The sequence below is a fragment of the Phaseolus vulgaris genome, chromosome 2 (genome assembly GCF_000499845.2).
Source record: "Phaseolus vulgaris cultivar G19833 chromosome 2, P. vulgaris v2.0, whole genome shotgun sequence".
NCBI classification, from domain to species: domain Eukaryota; kingdom Viridiplantae; phylum Streptophyta; class Magnoliopsida; order Fabales; family Fabaceae; genus Phaseolus; species Phaseolus vulgaris.
The window spans coordinates 30,509,111-30,527,237 of NC_023758.2; the positions used below are offsets into that span (position 1 = coordinate 30,509,111).

The 18,127-nt window shown below is 33.6% G+C and overlaps 2 protein-coding genes across 2 annotated transcripts; one reads left to right on the forward strand and one right to left on the reverse strand.

The window, feature by feature from the left end:
* Positions 1-3,134: 3,134 nt before the first annotated feature.
* LOC137811359 (AT-hook motif nuclear-localized protein 24) lies at positions 3,135-4,808 on the forward strand. Its single transcript, XM_068613057.1, has one exon. The coding sequence runs from the start codon at positions 3,519-3,521 to the stop codon at positions 4,416-4,418; it is 900 nt and encodes a 299-aa protein (XP_068469158.1). The 5' UTR covers positions 3,135-3,518; the 3' UTR covers positions 4,419-4,808.
* A 3,510-nt stretch (positions 4,809-8,318) lies between these two features.
* LOC137811360 (kinesin-like protein KIN-UA) lies at positions 8,319-17,921 on the reverse strand. Its single transcript, XM_068613058.1, has 19 exons — positions 17,257-17,921; positions 16,830-16,930; positions 16,576-16,698; positions 16,033-16,218; positions 15,723-15,944; positions 15,465-15,621; positions 14,879-15,028; positions 14,240-14,328; positions 13,807-14,010; positions 13,464-13,577; positions 12,939-13,070; positions 12,704-12,835; positions 11,647-11,806; positions 11,443-11,535; positions 10,747-10,872; positions 10,515-10,640; positions 9,801-9,944; positions 9,001-9,129; positions 8,319-8,919 (listed from the first exon to the last, which is right to left on the reverse strand). The coding sequence occupies exons 1-19, from the start codon at positions 17,381-17,383 to the stop codon at positions 8,762-8,764; spliced, it is 2,673 nt and encodes an 890-aa protein (XP_068469159.1). The 5' UTR covers positions 17,384-17,921; the 3' UTR covers positions 8,319-8,761.
* Positions 17,922-18,127: the final 206 nt, after the last annotated feature.

Here is an 18,127-nt window from a genome sequence, read left to right on the forward strand (position 1 = left end):
GGGTTTACTGTTGTATAAAATCAATTTCATTTCAAACTAGTACGCGCTGTACCTTATCATTCACAAGTATATATATATATATTATCAGTTTAATATTTTTTATCTAAAAATAAATATTTAACATTGAGAGTATATTCCATCATATAAATTGATAATATTTATATTGAAAAAAAAGGCTGATACATGTTTTTTTATTTTTGTGTGGGTATAATATTAAATTTGTTGTAAAATGTTGTTTGTGTGAAGGTACGTAGGCATTAGTGGTTGCATGATTAAAAGTGAAAGGAGGGAGAGTCTTTTTGAAGTTTGAAAACAGCCCACCTTGTTGCAACTGAAGTGCTATTATCTACATTATCTTTCTTTTCGTAAGACTCATCATTTCCTGCTAGTGCCAGTGCACCCAATGTTTCATGTCTTGCATGTTAATCTCAGTTTCCAACTAATACTTTAAACAAATACATTGCTTCCACTCTCCTTAAAGCTTTCAACTTAGCCGCCGATTGTCCCAAAGTGTGGTGCATGTGGGTCACTACCTGTGCCCCTTCCCATTCCTATTCCTCAATCTCATCTCCTAATTTTCAACAACAACATGCAACTCTTTCCCTCATTCTACCTCACACACATATCCCTTTTACTACTATGTTCATACAAGAGTATCAACAACTCTAGAACTAAAACATTTAGTGACTAAAAATAAGTGTATTTTCATCTACATATACTCAAGTTCTTTTCCTTTACCTGTTTTTGCCCTATTCTAAAAATAAAGACTAATTATTTCTAACACTTTTCAATATAAGTATTGGGAATTAACTTCTTTCAATATCAATATCCAAAAACGATTCATTTATCCACCTAATCGACTTCGGTTTATGATGCTACAACTATATACAAATAAATCAATCATCTTACAACCTGCTCCAATATAAGTTAAGCTATATATATAAAAGTCTGGGTTGTTGTTCACTTAATATTTTAATGCAGTTATCTGGATCCTTAATAATTAAGAATTGGAGCAAAGGGTTGTTATGTTTAAACGAGAAGTGGACTAGGAGATATGATAAATTAAATGATATAATGACAAGAATTAAGGTAAAACACAGGAGTGATGACATGATTGATAGTTTGGCGAATAGAGTAAAATGAAAGTAGCAAGAGACGAACAGAGTAGACCCGGGAAAAGCGGGGGAAGAGGCACGCGTCATGCATGGAGGAGGTGGACCTGGCGAACTGGCTCAACCTTAAGGTTGGACTTGGTTTAGATATATAGCATAAAGATGGAATTTTGCAGAAGACCCAAGTGGTGCATGTGGTCATTCATAGAAAATTGAAACACAAACAAACACCCTCAGACTCTCTGTGTGTGCATCACACTAGTCCAGTTAAGTTTTAATTGTGCCAGCTATGGTTTCATTAAAAAAATCAAATCTGCCACATACCACCGTAGTTCCCGTTTTTGATGTGGATGTTCTCCACAAACGACAAAAAAACACTTCTCTCACAAACATATTCAAACTTAACCACATCAATTTATTATTAGTTTTGTGTATTTTCATAACATCACAAAAACTAACACCAGCAGAGATCTTAATCTTTTCATTTTTTCCATTACTAGGACATTTTGTATTAGTAGTTGGTTTATATGTTTTGTTTTTCTTCATCTGATACGATACGAAATTTACACATAATTGAATAATTTAATAGTGTATAAAAACTTTTCTACTAGCTATAATTTGGAGCTAATCTATTCATAAAATTTAGTAAAAGTTCAATCATCATAAAATAAGATAAATTGATCTCAATTTGCACATGAAGAATTCTTCTATTAATTGGTTGATGGACTTCTAAGTAATTGAGCCCGATTTATGGTTGTTAGTGTGTATATATATGTCTTCACCAGATATATCTTCTTTTTAGATACGATGGAGTGTTTGTTAATTAGTTGAGTTAGAAAAAGGGCCCTTAGTAATTTAATTTGATATTACATACCGATAATGGGACAAAAATAAACTGATATTTAGAAATTCTAAAATCTATGCAAGAAATGATAGATAGACAAGTTTTAATTCAACATTTAATTATATGTTTCGACAATAAACTGAAAATTTTATACAATTAAAAATTACTAAGTAATATAATTTACTCGGTGCCATCTTATTTCTATCCTAATTAATATACTTAACGTGGATAATTATCCATCGAGTCTGGTTATATTTTGTAGTTAACATAACTCATACTACATAAGATTATAAAATTTTAATGCTGAAGAACTATTGTTTTCAAACTTAATTACAAGTTTTTTTTTTCAGCAAAAGTAATGTCATAGAATTATCTCTTTTTATAAAAAAAAAATCGTACACAAAATTAAAATTAAAAATCTTATACGAGGTAAATCAACCATATTAACTCCACTGAAGCTACATATAAACCTATATATTATGTTTTCTATTTAGCCAAAATAGTCTCAAGTTTGAATCTTAAACATATAATTTAGTGTTAAATAATAAAAAAATGGAGTTTTATCTTTAGTATAGGTTTTTATCTAATATTTGAATAAGATTGTTTTAAATAATATATATGTAGTTTTTTAAAAATCCACAATCCAATATTCTATCCATCTGTAGGAAAAACTAACAGTGAATACCCTAATATTATTCGACAACAAATAAGAGATAGAAATTTTAGCATGACAAATTAAATGATATAATAAAAGCAGAGATGCAAATTTATAGATATATATTAAAATATATAAAAGTATTTAGATATAATTCTTAAAGACAGTTCATATATATGAAGGATCTTGTTTTTTTTTTTCACTCATAATTTACAATGTTTTCTTAATTTTTTTACCAGCTATATGGATAACTTATTTTTCTTTGCTTTATGTTCTCAGACACAAAGAGTTTCTAAAATGAAATTATTAAGCAATTTTGAATCAAATATAACTACTATATATATTGTAATAAGTATCTGCATAATGCAAATTCATATTTTACAATTTAAAAAAATATAGTTTAATTGTGTATGATAAATGAAGGTTATTGTAGAAGAAGATGATTGTGCATATATAAATAAATAAATTAAACATAAGTGTAGTGCATAGGTAGGGTCCACTCACCGCCCATAAGCTCAGACTCTAACCCAAACCTTCCATCTATTTTCTGAATCTAACCCTAACCCAACCCAACTCAACACAGCACATCACACCACTTTGCTTCTTCATCTTCTTCTTTCTTTCTTTTTCCTCCTCATTCTTGCAGACCAACTTCAATTTCCACACTCCCAATTTCACTCTCTCCCTCCATCTTTTCTTCCTTCCATCACTACCTAAGTGCCTGTTAATTAGCACTGCTTAGATAATTTCAAAAACAAGCTCATCAAATTGAAGATAATTACAACCTCGGTGCTTCAAATTTCACATTGGAATTCTCCAATTCAATTCAGCTTCTGCTCCACCAACTCATTAGGTGGAGATATTCATCGCTAGATATATAGAAAGATAGAAATAGATTGCAGAAAGAATGGATCCTCTAACAACACACGGCCATTCGCTTCCACCTCCTTTCCACGCAGGAAGGGATCTCCACCTGCACCACCAACACCAGTTTCACTCCTTACAACAGAACACGGAAGACGAACAAAGCGGAAGCAGCGGAGGCCTAAACATGGCTCACAAAAGAGAACGTGAAGAAAACAGAACCACCAACAGCAACAACAGTGACGGAAAGGAAGGAGGAGGTGGTGGCTCCGGCGAAACCGAGATGTCGAGAAGACCTCGCGGAAGACCCGCGGGATCCAAGAACAAGCCCAAACCCCCAATCATCATCACGCGCGACAGCGCCAACGCGCTCAAAACTCACGTCATGGAAGTCGCCGACGGCTGTGATATCGTCGACAGCGTCTCCACCTTCGCCCGCCGTCGCCAGCGAGGCGTTTGCATCATGAGCGGAACCGGAACCGTCACCAATGTCACCCTGCGCCAGCCCGCTTCTTCCGGCGCCGTGGTCACGCTCCACGGAAGGTTCGAGATCTTGTCCCTCGCCGGATCCTTCCTCCCGCCTCCTGCGCCGCCCGCCGCCACCGGTTTGACGATATACCTAGCTGGAGGACAGGGGCAGGTAGTAGGAGGAAGCGTGGTTGGCGCACTCGTTGCTTCGGGGCCTGTGGTTATCATGTCAGCTTCGTTCAGCAACGCTGCGTATGAGAGACTTCCGTTGGAAGATGAAGACCCTTCGATGCCGCTTCAGGGAGGTTCGATTGGGTCACCCGGCGGTGGTGGCGGCGTTGGTCAACCGCAGACACCTCAGCAGCTTCTGGGGGATTCCACTGCTCCTCTTTTTCACGGTTTGAATCCGAATCTTCTGAATTCCGTTCAGATGCCTTCGGAAACGTTCTGGGCAACGGGTCGCTCTCCTTACTGATATGTAACAGTGGCTGTAACAGTAACAGTAACAGTGTGGATCGGTGGTGTAAGTGAAACGCTATCTATCTATCAATCGCTGTTGCTGCTTAATTTCCTTGATTAATGCCTTTTGTTTTTAGCTTTTTTTGGGTGGGTCGGGTACGTACGTAGCAAGAGATTCACCAAACTGTCGTGTTACCAAAAGCTAGGGAATAGTGATGCTAAGTTCAACCAACGTGCCATTCAGCTTCCATTCGCTTCTTTCGTAGTACCATTTGTTTTTCGTTTTTATTATTTCTTAGATCATCCATCCACTTCGTATATCTTTACGTGTATTTCAGACTGTAATTAAATTCATGGATCATTGCCTACTTTTATTCTATTTATGGCAAACCAAACAATTTACTTACTGTGTTTGAAGCCTCACATTTGCAGTTCTTATTCATTGAATCATTGCATTCTTCTCGTTTTTCTCTGTTGCTTGTTATATCACCACAGCATGAAGCAGGTTCAGCAACCAAAGAACAATGGTTTTGGGGATCTCGCATTTCTGAACTCAAGGTAATAACGCTCATTTTCTTGTTTTCAGTTTGATGCTTTGGTTAACATGTTAACACATATTGGATTTCTTGAATAGTGATTGAGGAAGCACTTGATAAAAGAGCATATGCATATGATCTTAGTTACGTTATTATTCAAATTCAAATTAACTGTAAGACTTTAATATAACTGTCTTATTTGAATAAAAAAAACAAGGAATATAACATATTAAGGGCTAAATAAACCAGACTTCTGGAAATTTAACAATTATTTAATATGAATTTGTTTGAGTGATTTTGGTGTACCTCGTACATGATGTTTTCATATATCACAAATGGTTTTTTTTTACAGTAAATCTGTTTATAAAAAGTATTTGTTTAAGATGTTTATGATGATGCGAATACGACATAAGATAAAGAGAAAAAGAGTATTATAATGATGTTAGAGGAGATGGTAGATAGTAGTTGTAGAAGAAGAAGAGATAAAGATGAAAGGGTTTGGCAACTGGAAGGACACATGCAGTGTCTGATGAGAGCTGTTTTTCGAGGCAGGCATTGAGAAGAATATATTGAAGGGTGATGAGTTCAGTAACACCTTTCTTAACTGAATATGAAGCGAAAGCAAAGGGCGTTGAAAATTCCATTGCATGCACCGAAACTGGGTTCTGAAATCTACAATAGGCTGGCTTGTCTAATCTAAACCAATTATTTGTCCTTGTTGCGTTGCTTTGCTCCTCTTCAGGTCTACATCCAAATCATGCCCATGCTTCACTCTTTCTACTCCTCTTAATTACTTTTTTCTTTTTTCGCCTGCTTTCGGAACATTCTTTTTATTTCTTCACAACTCACTTACCCTCTCTTTATTTATGCATAAATGGAAATAGAAGAAAATAAGAAACAAAAATATAATAGAAATATCTTTTTATTAAACAAAAAGGACTTTGATACGTTGAGAACCAATTTTTGTCAACATTCAATTTACAACTAACAATATTATTATTTTAATATTTTTTTTCATACTTTTTAATTACAAAATACTCTTTATATATATATTATATTTATTTATTTATTTTTAAACTCATCACATAAAAAAAAATTTATACAAATTTATGGATGGTGGGATAAATAAAAAATATATAAAAATTGAACTTATGAAGACATATTTTTCTTTTAAATTGACACGAAGGAAAATGATAATTTTTTTATACTTTAATTTTTTTAAAATAAAATAAATATTAAGAAGTGAATTTTAAGTAAGTTTAATTATTTTTATTTATAGTTGATGTGCACGAGACTATATATTTATATATTTATGGATGGTAGACTTGATAAGACCAACTAACACTCATTAAGATAGACTCTACTAGCATATTAAGAAATGAATTTTAAGTATAATTCAACATTATAAAACTATTAAATATCTTTAAATCTCCAACAATAAACAATAAATAATTTTATATAAAAAATGACAATAATAATAATAATAATGCGCACTTGAATGAGTTATAAATATAAATTTATTTGCAGTAATTTATTTTATATTTAAATAAATAAATGAATTATTAGAAATAGAATAAGTAAAAGTTAATGCAAATAAGTTACTATATTTTAATTATAATTATAAAATTTTATTTATCATTACAAAGTTATCTCCTTTAATGAGATTATAGTGGTTTATTAAACTAAAATTATAAATTTTCATTACAATTCACATTATAGAATATAATTAAATATTAAAATGGATAAATTTGTTTCTGTCAGAATTCATCTATAGGGATCTATTAATTATTTCATCCTAACTACTAAATAGGTGGTAACCATGCTGAGGGGCCAATCAACTAGTTATTTTAAAAAAGAAAAAGACCTTGCCTCTAACTTTGATTTTTAATTTTTGTCATTACTATTTTAAACTTGTGATAAACTTTCAGGAGAAATCTCTCAATTTTTTTTATAAAAAGTTGACGTAGAGTTATATTTACTTCTTGATTATTAAAATTATTTAAAATTTATTTTAATAAAATTTGTTAGATTTATCCAATCGTACCGTTATTAGACAAATATATAGTTATGTACGATTAGACAGACTTTCAATGAGAAAATAAGTTGAAAATCCCAAAAAAAATTATAAATAAAAATATTTTATAATTTATAAATTAATACAAATTTTATTTTATAAATCATTTTATATTTGAAGTGAATTCCTTAATAAAAACAATAATAAGTACGTGAAATCTGGCTCACTTTCCGCATTAGATTGATCAAATGCATATCACGGGCTTGAGTTTATTTTTTCAATACATAGGGATGCACATACATGCCTGCATAAAATAAGTATGGTTTTTAACGTAAAAACATAATGTAAAAGACAAAACAATGTGCACGAAACAAGTTCTGCATATCTTAGGTTACAGCAGACAATTAATTTGAAAACGATGTTTCCTTTAAAAAGGGATGCATTTTGTCTGATTCATAATTTTTCTCCCAACTTTGACCGTATTATTATGACTGCACATGTTATAAGACGGTAGTCTAGCACATTATCAACTAATAGACTAACAACAGATTTGTAGTGAAAACAGCCAACGTTATACTCTAATCTTTGCCCATTTCATTACAATACTAATAGATGTTATTTTCTTTTTGAGTGCCAAAAGGCCTTTTCCAATACTAATAATATGCCTACATATTTTTCTTGGGAAAATATTACTTTGCTTGAAAAATATGTTGACAATGCAAAGTGAAATGCACCAATTTATAATTATAATGTAGCACAATATAATTTTAAATTTACTGAATTTTAGTAAAATTATATTTCTCTCTCCAATTATAATCTGTTAGTGTAAAATTGTCAATATATTAACACTTTTTTCCTTGCTATCCCTTGGACCAAATTATACTTTGGCAGGACCAATCAAATTCAGTTGCAATCGCTTATATAGTTAGAATGATGAAGGCAGGCACATCCCAGCCAACTTTATCCACTTAACCGTTTTTTTTCTTTAAAATTACTTATTTCAGAAACATTTATTTTAAATTTAAATAAATTGGTCCTAAATATGATTTTTTTTCTTTTTATAATATTTTTATCTCCCAGACTACATAACAGTGCAGATATCAGACAGTTTCTATCAATGAAAGGGATATACGGCATTTTATTGCAGTTTAAAGTTTGGGAAATTTTTTCAGATTATAAAAGAAAAGAGAATTAAATGAAAATTTATTAAATGTCAAAGTATGGAGTGCAATTTCCCATGATAGTATTGTCTAAAAGACTACTTTTTCATTATCTTTATAGTCCCAAATATGTGAGGCGCACATGCCTTTATGTCATACCAACTCAAGTCATTCCAAATTATTAAAGGCAATCACTATATAATACATTGAATTTAACAGCTTGGTAGCAGCACTCGTTAGAAAATAAAAAAAATGTTCACGGGGTCCACTCTCTTACAAACATAACTATGTTAAAGCAATTCAAATCACCACTAATAAACTAATGTTCCTATCAATGACAATGAGCTATTGCATAAAAGAAATTAAAAACTGTCACTACCCTTACTTCTATTTATTTATTTAATATACAAATCAATTTACATCCCAGTCGCTGGACCAGAAACACCACATTGACTTGATTAAATTATGGGCATTAACTGAAGGATCAACCACAAACAATAACTTACGCTTGTTAAGAATTTTAGCTAAAACACTGAACAAAAGCCTTCGTGCTTGAATACCTGAAGAGAGAATATATCCAAGGTATTGAAAAGTATCGTTTGTCTTTGGATCTTTCAGCCCACTTTGGTTGACTCTGCAGAATTCTTCATTAATGCACCCGCAAACGCCTCATTTCAGCTTGGAAAGTGGGGCTGGAGAGTAGTGTTCGATGTGCAAGAATCTTTATATCTTCTCTCGAACAGTCTCGGGAGATGCGAACTAGTTCCCACAATGCACCCTCACTAATCATGTCTCTTGCATTTATTTCTGGAATGCATCAATCAGAGGCTCTTACGGCGAGTGAAAGTTTAGTTTCCAGTTCACAGATAGAGTTTACTTAGTACTTACCATGTTGTGCTAAGTGACAGAGTGCAAGCTCAATATGACGCCTAACTGATGAGGCTTCGTTGTTTGCATTTTGCACAATCCATGGGAGGGCACCATCCTCTATTAGAAAAGATCTTCCACTCTTTGTCCCTATACAATGTGGCAAAACTTTAAATCAGATAATAATATGAGCATTGATTTTGCAACAATGAAAAGTTAAATGCCGAAGTAAATGAGGAATAAAAGGAGAGACATCTGTATCATTTTAGTTGCAGCATGCGTATTATTTACTCTCTTTCCGCTTTTTATGTGTAGATTCTGTCAGGGGATTTATTTGAATTTAAATCTATTAAATGATGTAGAGTTAAATTGTTGTGTTTTTTTTTAAGTTTAGGTGAATTGGATTCAAAAACGCTTATAAAGATACTTAAAGATTATTTAGTGGGTTGTTATTAGGCTTTACAGTTGTTTCGTCTGCAAAGGTTGAAAAAGGTTGTAATGTTCTCAGTGGAATAGATGCAGTCCAACTTTCGTTTTTCTTTCCCTTTTACAGAAAGTAAAAATTCTGTTCTTTTCTTGTTCAATTTAACAATTTCCTTATTTCTATTGTAATTAGGCCGGAGTTGTGGTCTAAAATTCCAAAGTTAGAATAACTCCCTAACATGTATATATAGTGATCACCGTCGTAAAAAATTGATACCTGAGATAATACTGTTTTAATATTTTTAGATTGTAATAGAACACCTAATGTGGGAAAATCTGCTTCCCTTTCAATGAACATATTGATGTTATGACAATGAAAATACGAGACTTTAGGTTACCTTGACTAGATGCTCTTGACTCGCACTTTGCAAAATTCGCTATTCCACGAGCAACTTGTGCATGAACATCAGGATGTCTGCATCTGACCATTCCCAGCAGTGCCTTGATACCACCTTCGCTCCGTAGTTTTGTTTGTAATTTATCTAGGAGCAGGGACACCAAAATTTTAGTGACGGCAGGTTATTTTGTTTCAAGAGAATCAATTTGATACATGATGCCTAGGACTAGAATTACTCCCAGTCTCCACAGATCCATTAACTTTACTAACTCCAGAACAGCCTCGTGAAATCCCTCATAAAGCAACTTTATAACATTTTCAAAATAGGCCAGACATACTTTTTACCTTTTCTTTACTCTTCAGCATGAAAATTTTCAGGCATAACAAGAGCAAAAATATTATAGAAGACAAGCAACTTGATTTTAAAAACAGGTGAACTTAACATCATGATCAGTATCTCGATAAAGATGAGACCAAACACCTTATTCACGCAGCTTAACTTTTAAAGGTTTAGTTTGACAGATAATTATTGAAATACATTTGTTCAAAAGATGGCTTCATACATTCGTACTCCTTTCAAAAACAGGATTACCAACTAACAAAAGGAAAGTTTTACTAGAAGTTACCGACAATGAAGTATGGTGGTATGAATAGACAGAATAAGCAAATGATTCATTCCATGTTTTGTTGTATTAGAATAAGATCAGCAGTTTACCATTGCCACAAAGATTAGCAATGGCTCCAGCAACCATTCGAAGGGTTTGAGGATCTTCAGCATTGGCTGCAGTCATTGACAGCAAACTAATGCCCCCTTGGACCATAATGAGTTCTTGGTTGGCTTCTGTTGATACAGAATAAATGAGCAGAGACCCGGAAAAAGATAAGTAATAAATAAAATTATTTCATAAAAAGATGCTATTTGAAAAGAAAAGGAAACTCAAATTTACCATTCATTGCCAAATTTGCAATTGCACCTGCAGCAACTCTATGAATGGTCTCATCTTGTGAGCTCTTGAGCAGGTTAAGTAAGGACGTGAGCCCTCCTGCTTCCACAATCTTCCCTTGATTTGTTTCTGCAATATCAATTTGGATAGATGTTAGGGCCAATGGGCCTAATAGTTTGTTTAGATAAACCTCATAAACACCGACAGCAAAAGAAAATATGAAAAAATTGAAAAAAACTTTTCAATTAAAATTAGCTTATGCATAAATTACTTGTAGAGGTTCTCATACATTCTAAAAGCTGATTTTTAATCTATGCACAAGTTAAACGGAGAAGCTTTTTTTTCGTTTTTCTTATTTTCTTCTTCTACAGCTGTTACTAATATTTTTATCCAAATGTTATAACACTAAGTTCTATAAATTAGACATAGTTCAGTAGGAGTTGCTTTCGTTACTTGAATCAGTTCATTAATAAACCAAGCCAAAATATGATTTTAACAAAGAAAAGAAACATTAAATATGATTTTGTGGTGATATTTGTTTTTAACAAATGTTTCAAAATACAAAAACTTTAACTTTCTCCACAGATTCATTGAATCCCAAACAAATAATTTACAGGTCATATCGATTATTTTTTTCCCTTCTCTTTTCATTCATTTGCAAGATGAAGAATTTAAAAAAGAAAAAGCAGGTAAAACAACCTTCAGCAGCTAGATTTGCTACAACTTTCACAGCATGGATTCGCACATCAGCATCTTCAGCTTCAAGCAAAGACAAAATTTTCTGCAATCCCACTGTAAAAATATTTATTTTATCAGGAAGAATAAATCCAAAATTGATGCAACAATTTATTACAAAATATAAGTCAAGTAGTCAAAACAAGCATATATTTTAATTATTACTACCTTGCTCAAACAGCTTGGCTATTGAGGGCTTCTCTCTGTTTCCCGAAGCTTCTTGCGGTTGTTGTTGCTGCTGCTGTTCCTGCTGCTTAACTTGAGAAGGGAGAGAATTAAGATCACCTGTTTCTTTTTCAAGCCCACCTCTGTCATAGTGTCGTCTTGTCTGTAGGTTAAATTCCAATTAGATCAACCAAATGAGATTCCACCACAGCATCATATATGAATATTCATGAGCAGTGCACATAATGATAAAAAAAATGGCAAAGAACAAGGTTGGTTTACTTATATTTGCACCTAATGTTTTTCACCTAGTTACATTACATTCACACTGTAGTATCAACTTGTGCAATATCAATGTAAATGTTTCCGGTAGATAGCTATCATAAAGACACAAAAAGTTCATTCATGGCTTCTTTAATTGTCCATAAACCAATTGATAGTGATCCAACAGATGAAAATGGACATAAATCATGACTTGTGACATATCAGGCAACCAACAAGTTTAGCTTTCAGATTTCAGCCTACAGAAAATATAGCCCAGAGCCAAGTGCCTGAAGATGCCATTGCCTCCCATCGGCAAAAATATGATTTCCAAGAATAACATTGACATAGAAAAAGGCGATAAACACTTCTTTGACATAGTCATATCAAGATCGAGCTGAATTGAAGATACTAAACAGAAACGTAATTTAATAATTTCTCTTTGTGCTTACCAAATGAAATTGACATATTTTAGGCCGTAATTCTGCTTCAGTAGCTGGATTTCGAATAAAATATTGTGAACTAATTTCTTTCTCTTTAAAATTTAGGTGTTTTTGGTACAGAAGAAAAAATATTTGGGAATGAGATCAGATATTTGTTTGTGAATCAAAATGAACAAGCATGGAAAATAACTGTAAATTTACTAATTAGTTAAAATTCACGAAATTAAAGGTTCTTCACATTGAAAACCATGAGAGGGAAGCAAGATATACCGTAAAAGTGGTTGTCATTTTATGAAACACCTGAGCTCATAAAAGCCAAATAACTGAGGCTCTTTTACACTTTTGATATAGCTTACCTCATCAGCTTCAAGTCTCAACTGCAACAAATGACTTTGTAATATTGCTATTTCTCCTTCAAGTTTCTTTGTTTGTTGTTCCTTATCTTCCAACATGTTATGAAGTTTTGAGATCTCAGACTTTCCTGATGCCTATTACAGTAAACATTTCGGTGTAAAATTAATCCAGATACCAACAAGGGGAAAAGAAGACATGCAAATGAAAAATATAAACATTGAAGGCACAAAAACAAACCTCTGACTTCTTTAGTTCCGCCACTTGACTCTTTAGATTATTTACTTCCCCTTCAGCAGCTTTTCTTAGGTGAGTCTCTTTCTGAAGCATTTTTTTCAAATCAGCCAGTTCCTCAAGAGATACTCTGGGAATCTAGGAAAAGATATTCCAGTGAGCCTCAATGGTCAATTGAGGAAAATCCGCAATTAAATAAGTGGGCAAACTTTACTATTTCATATGGAGCTATTATCAGTTGTTTTCAAATTCACAAATTGCAATTTATTTTTGGCTTCATAGGAATATTTTAAGTCCTTAAATCTATGAGAAAAAAATGCCCCAGGTATCACTCAAGTGAAAAAATCATATCATAAAATCACAGGGAAAAATCATTAAATAACAAAATTGGCTACAGAAGTTCTTATCCAGATTTTACTTTACATGATACTTTTCCCCCTAGTCATATTTGTCCTCCACTATGATGTTCTTAGTAATTTTATCTAGTGTGTAATAAGCTTAAGACAAGTATAGTATAATAAAAACCACTACCTCTCCACTAGATTTCATATGAGGTTTCTCATTCTTTCGCTGATTCATCACTAACTGTTCTTCAAGCTTCTTAATTGATTCCATATAGTCCTTCTGATATTTTGATCTTTCCTTCTGAGAAAGGAAGAGAAAGGAAAATGAGCACGTGTACATTTAACCAGGAAATCATCAGCATCAATCAACCATATACTTTGCCAATATGGGCATATAATCTCAGAAGACTAGTTACATCTGATACTATGGATTCACTTACCAGAAGCTATGTATTCGTTAAACTGTGTTTGAGAAACTCTTTCATACAAACTGCAATACTAATAATATATAAAGATGATATGGAACCAACCTCCAATGAATCTACATAGTTTCTTTCAGCATCAGATATTCGTTCTTGAGCTTCAGTGGCTAACCTCTCAACCTCATCTTCAAATGCCTTCTGCTGCCTTTCATGTTCCACAATGAGTTTATCTAATTCTATGTCTAACCTCCTAGATAAGCTTTTGTAATCAAATTCCTCCTTCAACTTTACCATGTTTTCCACCTTCATAGCCTTCAAGAGGCACAAATGTCAGCATTTTCATAATAGTTACAAGGCACCCCATCCTTTCTTATTCTATGAAATATTCTCAAATATAAATTTGCAAAGGAGGGCTTAATATTTTTCGCAGAAGAGGAGGTCAAGACAACCAACAAACAGAGCACAGGGCATTTCAGCAGCTACAATAATCTAAAAAGTAAGGGAAGAAAAACGATAGTACACTACTGAATTTGGAACCCACCCTCTGTCCAAACATTATAGTACTGGCAGTCTCTCCCCTATGTCGTGGAGATGGACCAATAGTAATGACTAGTGAAGTTCTTGCTGTACCTGTTAAAACTTTTAGATGTCATGAAAATACATGCACAGGTGTGGTTCAAAAAATTTAAAGATGATTGACAACTTTAACAAAATATGGATCTCATAATATCTTTAATCTAGAATGGAAAAATTTATTTTGAACCCAAGATTTCCCTCTCATGTCCATGGTGCTTCAAAAGAGGTGACTTCTAAGAAATAAGCACAAGCCCCTTTTAAGATTGATCTACAAAGTATATATAATACAAGTATTAATTAACGGTGAGTGTGAGTGAGTAATTTATTCTTAATTGTCAGATTACTACAATACTCAAAGTGTCTCAAGCTTCACCACATGTTCTCTACATGCAAATTCAATATATACCAAAATAATTCTTTAATTATTGGACCTCCTTTTCATTCGCTCATGCAGAAACATGTGATGTGACTAATCCAGGATACGAGTGTGTTGGCACCATGTACTACATACATGCCATAATTGAAAATTGTCTGCTCTATAGTAATAGCAATAGAAGAAATAAACAAAAAGAAAACATAAATTCTTATACTCATTGAATCTTACCTCCAAATGAATCACGTAATAATCTAGTAAGCTTTGAGTCACGAAATGGCACATGTGCACTATTCTCTGCAAGTGCGTTAATACACTTCCCCAATGCACTCAATGACAGATTAATAGATTTAGCTTCTTCTAATGTATGTCCTTCACTTCCTATTAAGTCAATAAAAAAATGACACGGTCTCATTAAGCAGCATAGATGTTGTACCACGTAAAACAATCCTGATTGCATGAATAATAGGTCTTTGACATATGGTGATTTTACTAGGCCTAGTTCTTAAATATGTCATTGTTTTATTTTGACTACTAAGCATATTTTTTCTCCAAATTCCAAGAAGAAACAAAACTACATATCTTTTCATCTTGGGTAATCAATATTTACCTTGAGTGTGAATTACATCAATCAACACTTAGAACGATTTTCATATTGTTTCAAAGCATTTGTATATCAAGATGTGTAAAATGTAAAGGAAAAATATGGAAGACAAATATGGATTTTTTCCTTAAAGCAAAGCCTCTGCTAATTTGAAGCCACTAAAAACAGGTGAATATGGAGATATCACAAAACCACTTTATTAAATGTACAAACCTGACTTGTCAATTCGCTCTGAACCAGCAAGATCAACAACAACCAACTTGCCTTTCCGAACAAGAGGTGGCTTTATTGATTTAACCATGTGTGGATGATTGCCATTTTCACTTGAAAGAGCAGCATCTCTTCCTTTCACGGATCTCTTCACATGAACCTATAGGATTAAAGTTATATTCAACCCTCCAACAAAATTAAAAATGCAAATATTGAAAAGTGAAGACGAGCCCCGTAAACAAGATACGCAAATTGATTTACCATCAGAATAGCATGACTTCTAGAAGATTCTGTATTCAATTTTGTATTTGCAGCAAAGCGGTGAGCCTCTCCTAACCTTAATAGTTCTACAAAACTCTGCTGGTCTCTAATGTCAACAAGGCTAGCACCAGGTAATGAAACATCACCGGTTTTGGGATCCTCTACGATGGCTATGTTATCATTAGCAGGGTCAAGCAGGTCTTGTATGGTCTCCATATAAAGCTGAACAATGAAATTAAGAAACATAGAACATCAAAGGCAGTGACACTAAATAGAAAGGTATACCAAATTCCTTTTCACTGCAAAGTACCTGCAAGTAAGAGACTGAGATTGAATCAGTTTCCAAAGAAATATTTGCAAGAATATCCTCCATGGCCCGCACCATTATTCCTCGTGCAGCATTGTCTTCCTCTCCAAGTCGTCCAAGTGTATAAGTCTTACCAGTACCAGTTTGCCCATACGCCATAATTGTCCCATTGTAGCCATCCAGTACACTCTGCAGAAGGTCAAAGTAAGGCATGTAATACAAGGAGTTCCACAGTAAGAGCAAAGTTTCTCAAATTCATATTTGTTCTGATAAACATTCTTCCCCATTTCCTTGGGCCAAAATAAATGTAAAGATTGATTCTTGAGGAAATCAATAATGAGGAGCTCAAGAAAGTAGGAAAATCCCAAGCAAGAAGTCACACGGTTAACCCACAACACTTTACTCAAACTAGTTTTTAATTGCTGAATACTAAAATGTACATGTTCCGATCAATTATACACAAAGCAAAGCAATTAAATTTCTACCAAAGACACTGAAACCACTTGTTCTTGCACCCTCAACATCAATGGACTGATGAATACGCACCTCCACAACAGGCCTGGCCACAACTTCATAAACACGTTTTTGTGAGGAAAATTCGGTTAGCACCTCATCAAACTCATATGTATCTGCATCCCAATTGTTTTTCCGAAGTTTCAACCTCTTGAGCTGCAAATAAACCAGACAAACAAATATGATTTACAATCCAACAGACGCACAAAGAGACGAAAAGCAACAACAACATAGCTCTCAAACAAACAAAGAGATTTCAACTAAGTCACGGAATATATGTACCATACCTCTGGCTGCAGTTCCACACAGTCAGCGAAGTCAGCATCCGCCACTGATTCCTCCGCGTTCCGTGGCCGCAATCTAACAGCCACTCTAACTCTTCCAGGAACTTCACAACAAGCACGTTGATGTCAGGACCAAACCAAAGTGAGAACAACAACAACAACATTACTAGTAATTAAGCTTCAGTAAAATCTATCCGTCTATTCACACAACGGTTTATGCATTTCTCTCACCAAACTAAGGGATCCGAAAGATTTGTCCTCCAGAAGCAGAAAAAACATTTATTCCTAACTAGGAATCGGAACATGTCATACAATCACGGAATAAAATCATAACTGACAATTACCGATCACACATAGAAAATGCACACAAAATAAAGAAAAAGGGAAAAACACGAAACGAAGATCTCAGAGAGAGAGAGAGAGAGGTGACCTGCAGCGTGGTCCTTGCCGGTGCTATTACGGCGTTGCACAGGCTTTGACTTGACGTGAGGTTTGAGAGAGGCTCTGTGAGTGTGCGTGCCATTCCTGTGACCGTTACCACCCTGAGAGGTGGCCATTTCTGTTTGAAAAATTCTCTCAAGATAAGAGGGTTTGGTATGTGTTGTTCATTGAAGAAACAAAAATATGGTTACTATTGTGGTCTTTGTAGCATTGCAGTGCAGTGCTTGAATTACAAGAGATGTGACTGGCATAATAAATTCTGCCTCTAAGCTTATTCTTGACTTCCTACTCACACACACGTAGTTGCGGACAGACATAAAAATTAGCAATGCCAACATGAAACTGGGCCCATTCTCTCTCTTCCCTTCCTAATGTCTGAGATTACTGGTTCAAAGTACCAACTCACCCTTCCTCATTTCAAATTAAAGCTCCCTAAAGATGGGCAGAATTGGAATAAAACTTAATTTGCTTTTGTTTGAATAGAAAAGGAGGTGTCACCTCACACCCGCAATGAATCGTAGGCCGGCAGCATTCACTTTCTTTCAACTCTCCCAACCGCTCTATTCACTTTCTAATCAAGGATTACTGCTATTTTTATTATATCTCTCCCTACCTCCATTTATCCAATCTCTATAAACATAACACATTTCTTTTAAATTTTGTCTTCCTTTCTTTATAACATTTATATAACACGTATCTCTAATTTAAAAAAAATTTATTAGATTTTATATAATTCTAACATAATTTAAAAAATATATATTAATCTTTTAAAAATTTAAATTTATTATATAAATTTTTATTATAATTACAAATATAAAAAACAATTTTTTTTAATCAATAAAAAAAACATCTGTCTACTT

Coding starts and splice junctions, on each gene's coding strand:
- LOC137811359 (XM_068613057.1), top strand. CDS start 3,519: ATGGATCCTCTAACAACACACGGCCATTCGCTTCCACCTCCTTTCCAC.
- LOC137811360 (XM_068613058.1), bottom strand. CDS start 17,383: ATGGCCACCTCTCAGGGTGGTAACGGTCACAGGAATGGCACGCACACT. Junction 13,578..13,806: donor ACTATGTAGATTCATTGGAG/GTTGGTTCCATA, acceptor TTCCTTTCTCAG/AAGGAAAGATCAAAATATCA. Junction 11,807..12,703: donor TGAGACTTGAAGCTGATGAG/GTAAGCTATATC, acceptor TTTAACCTACAG/ACAAGACGACACTATGACAG.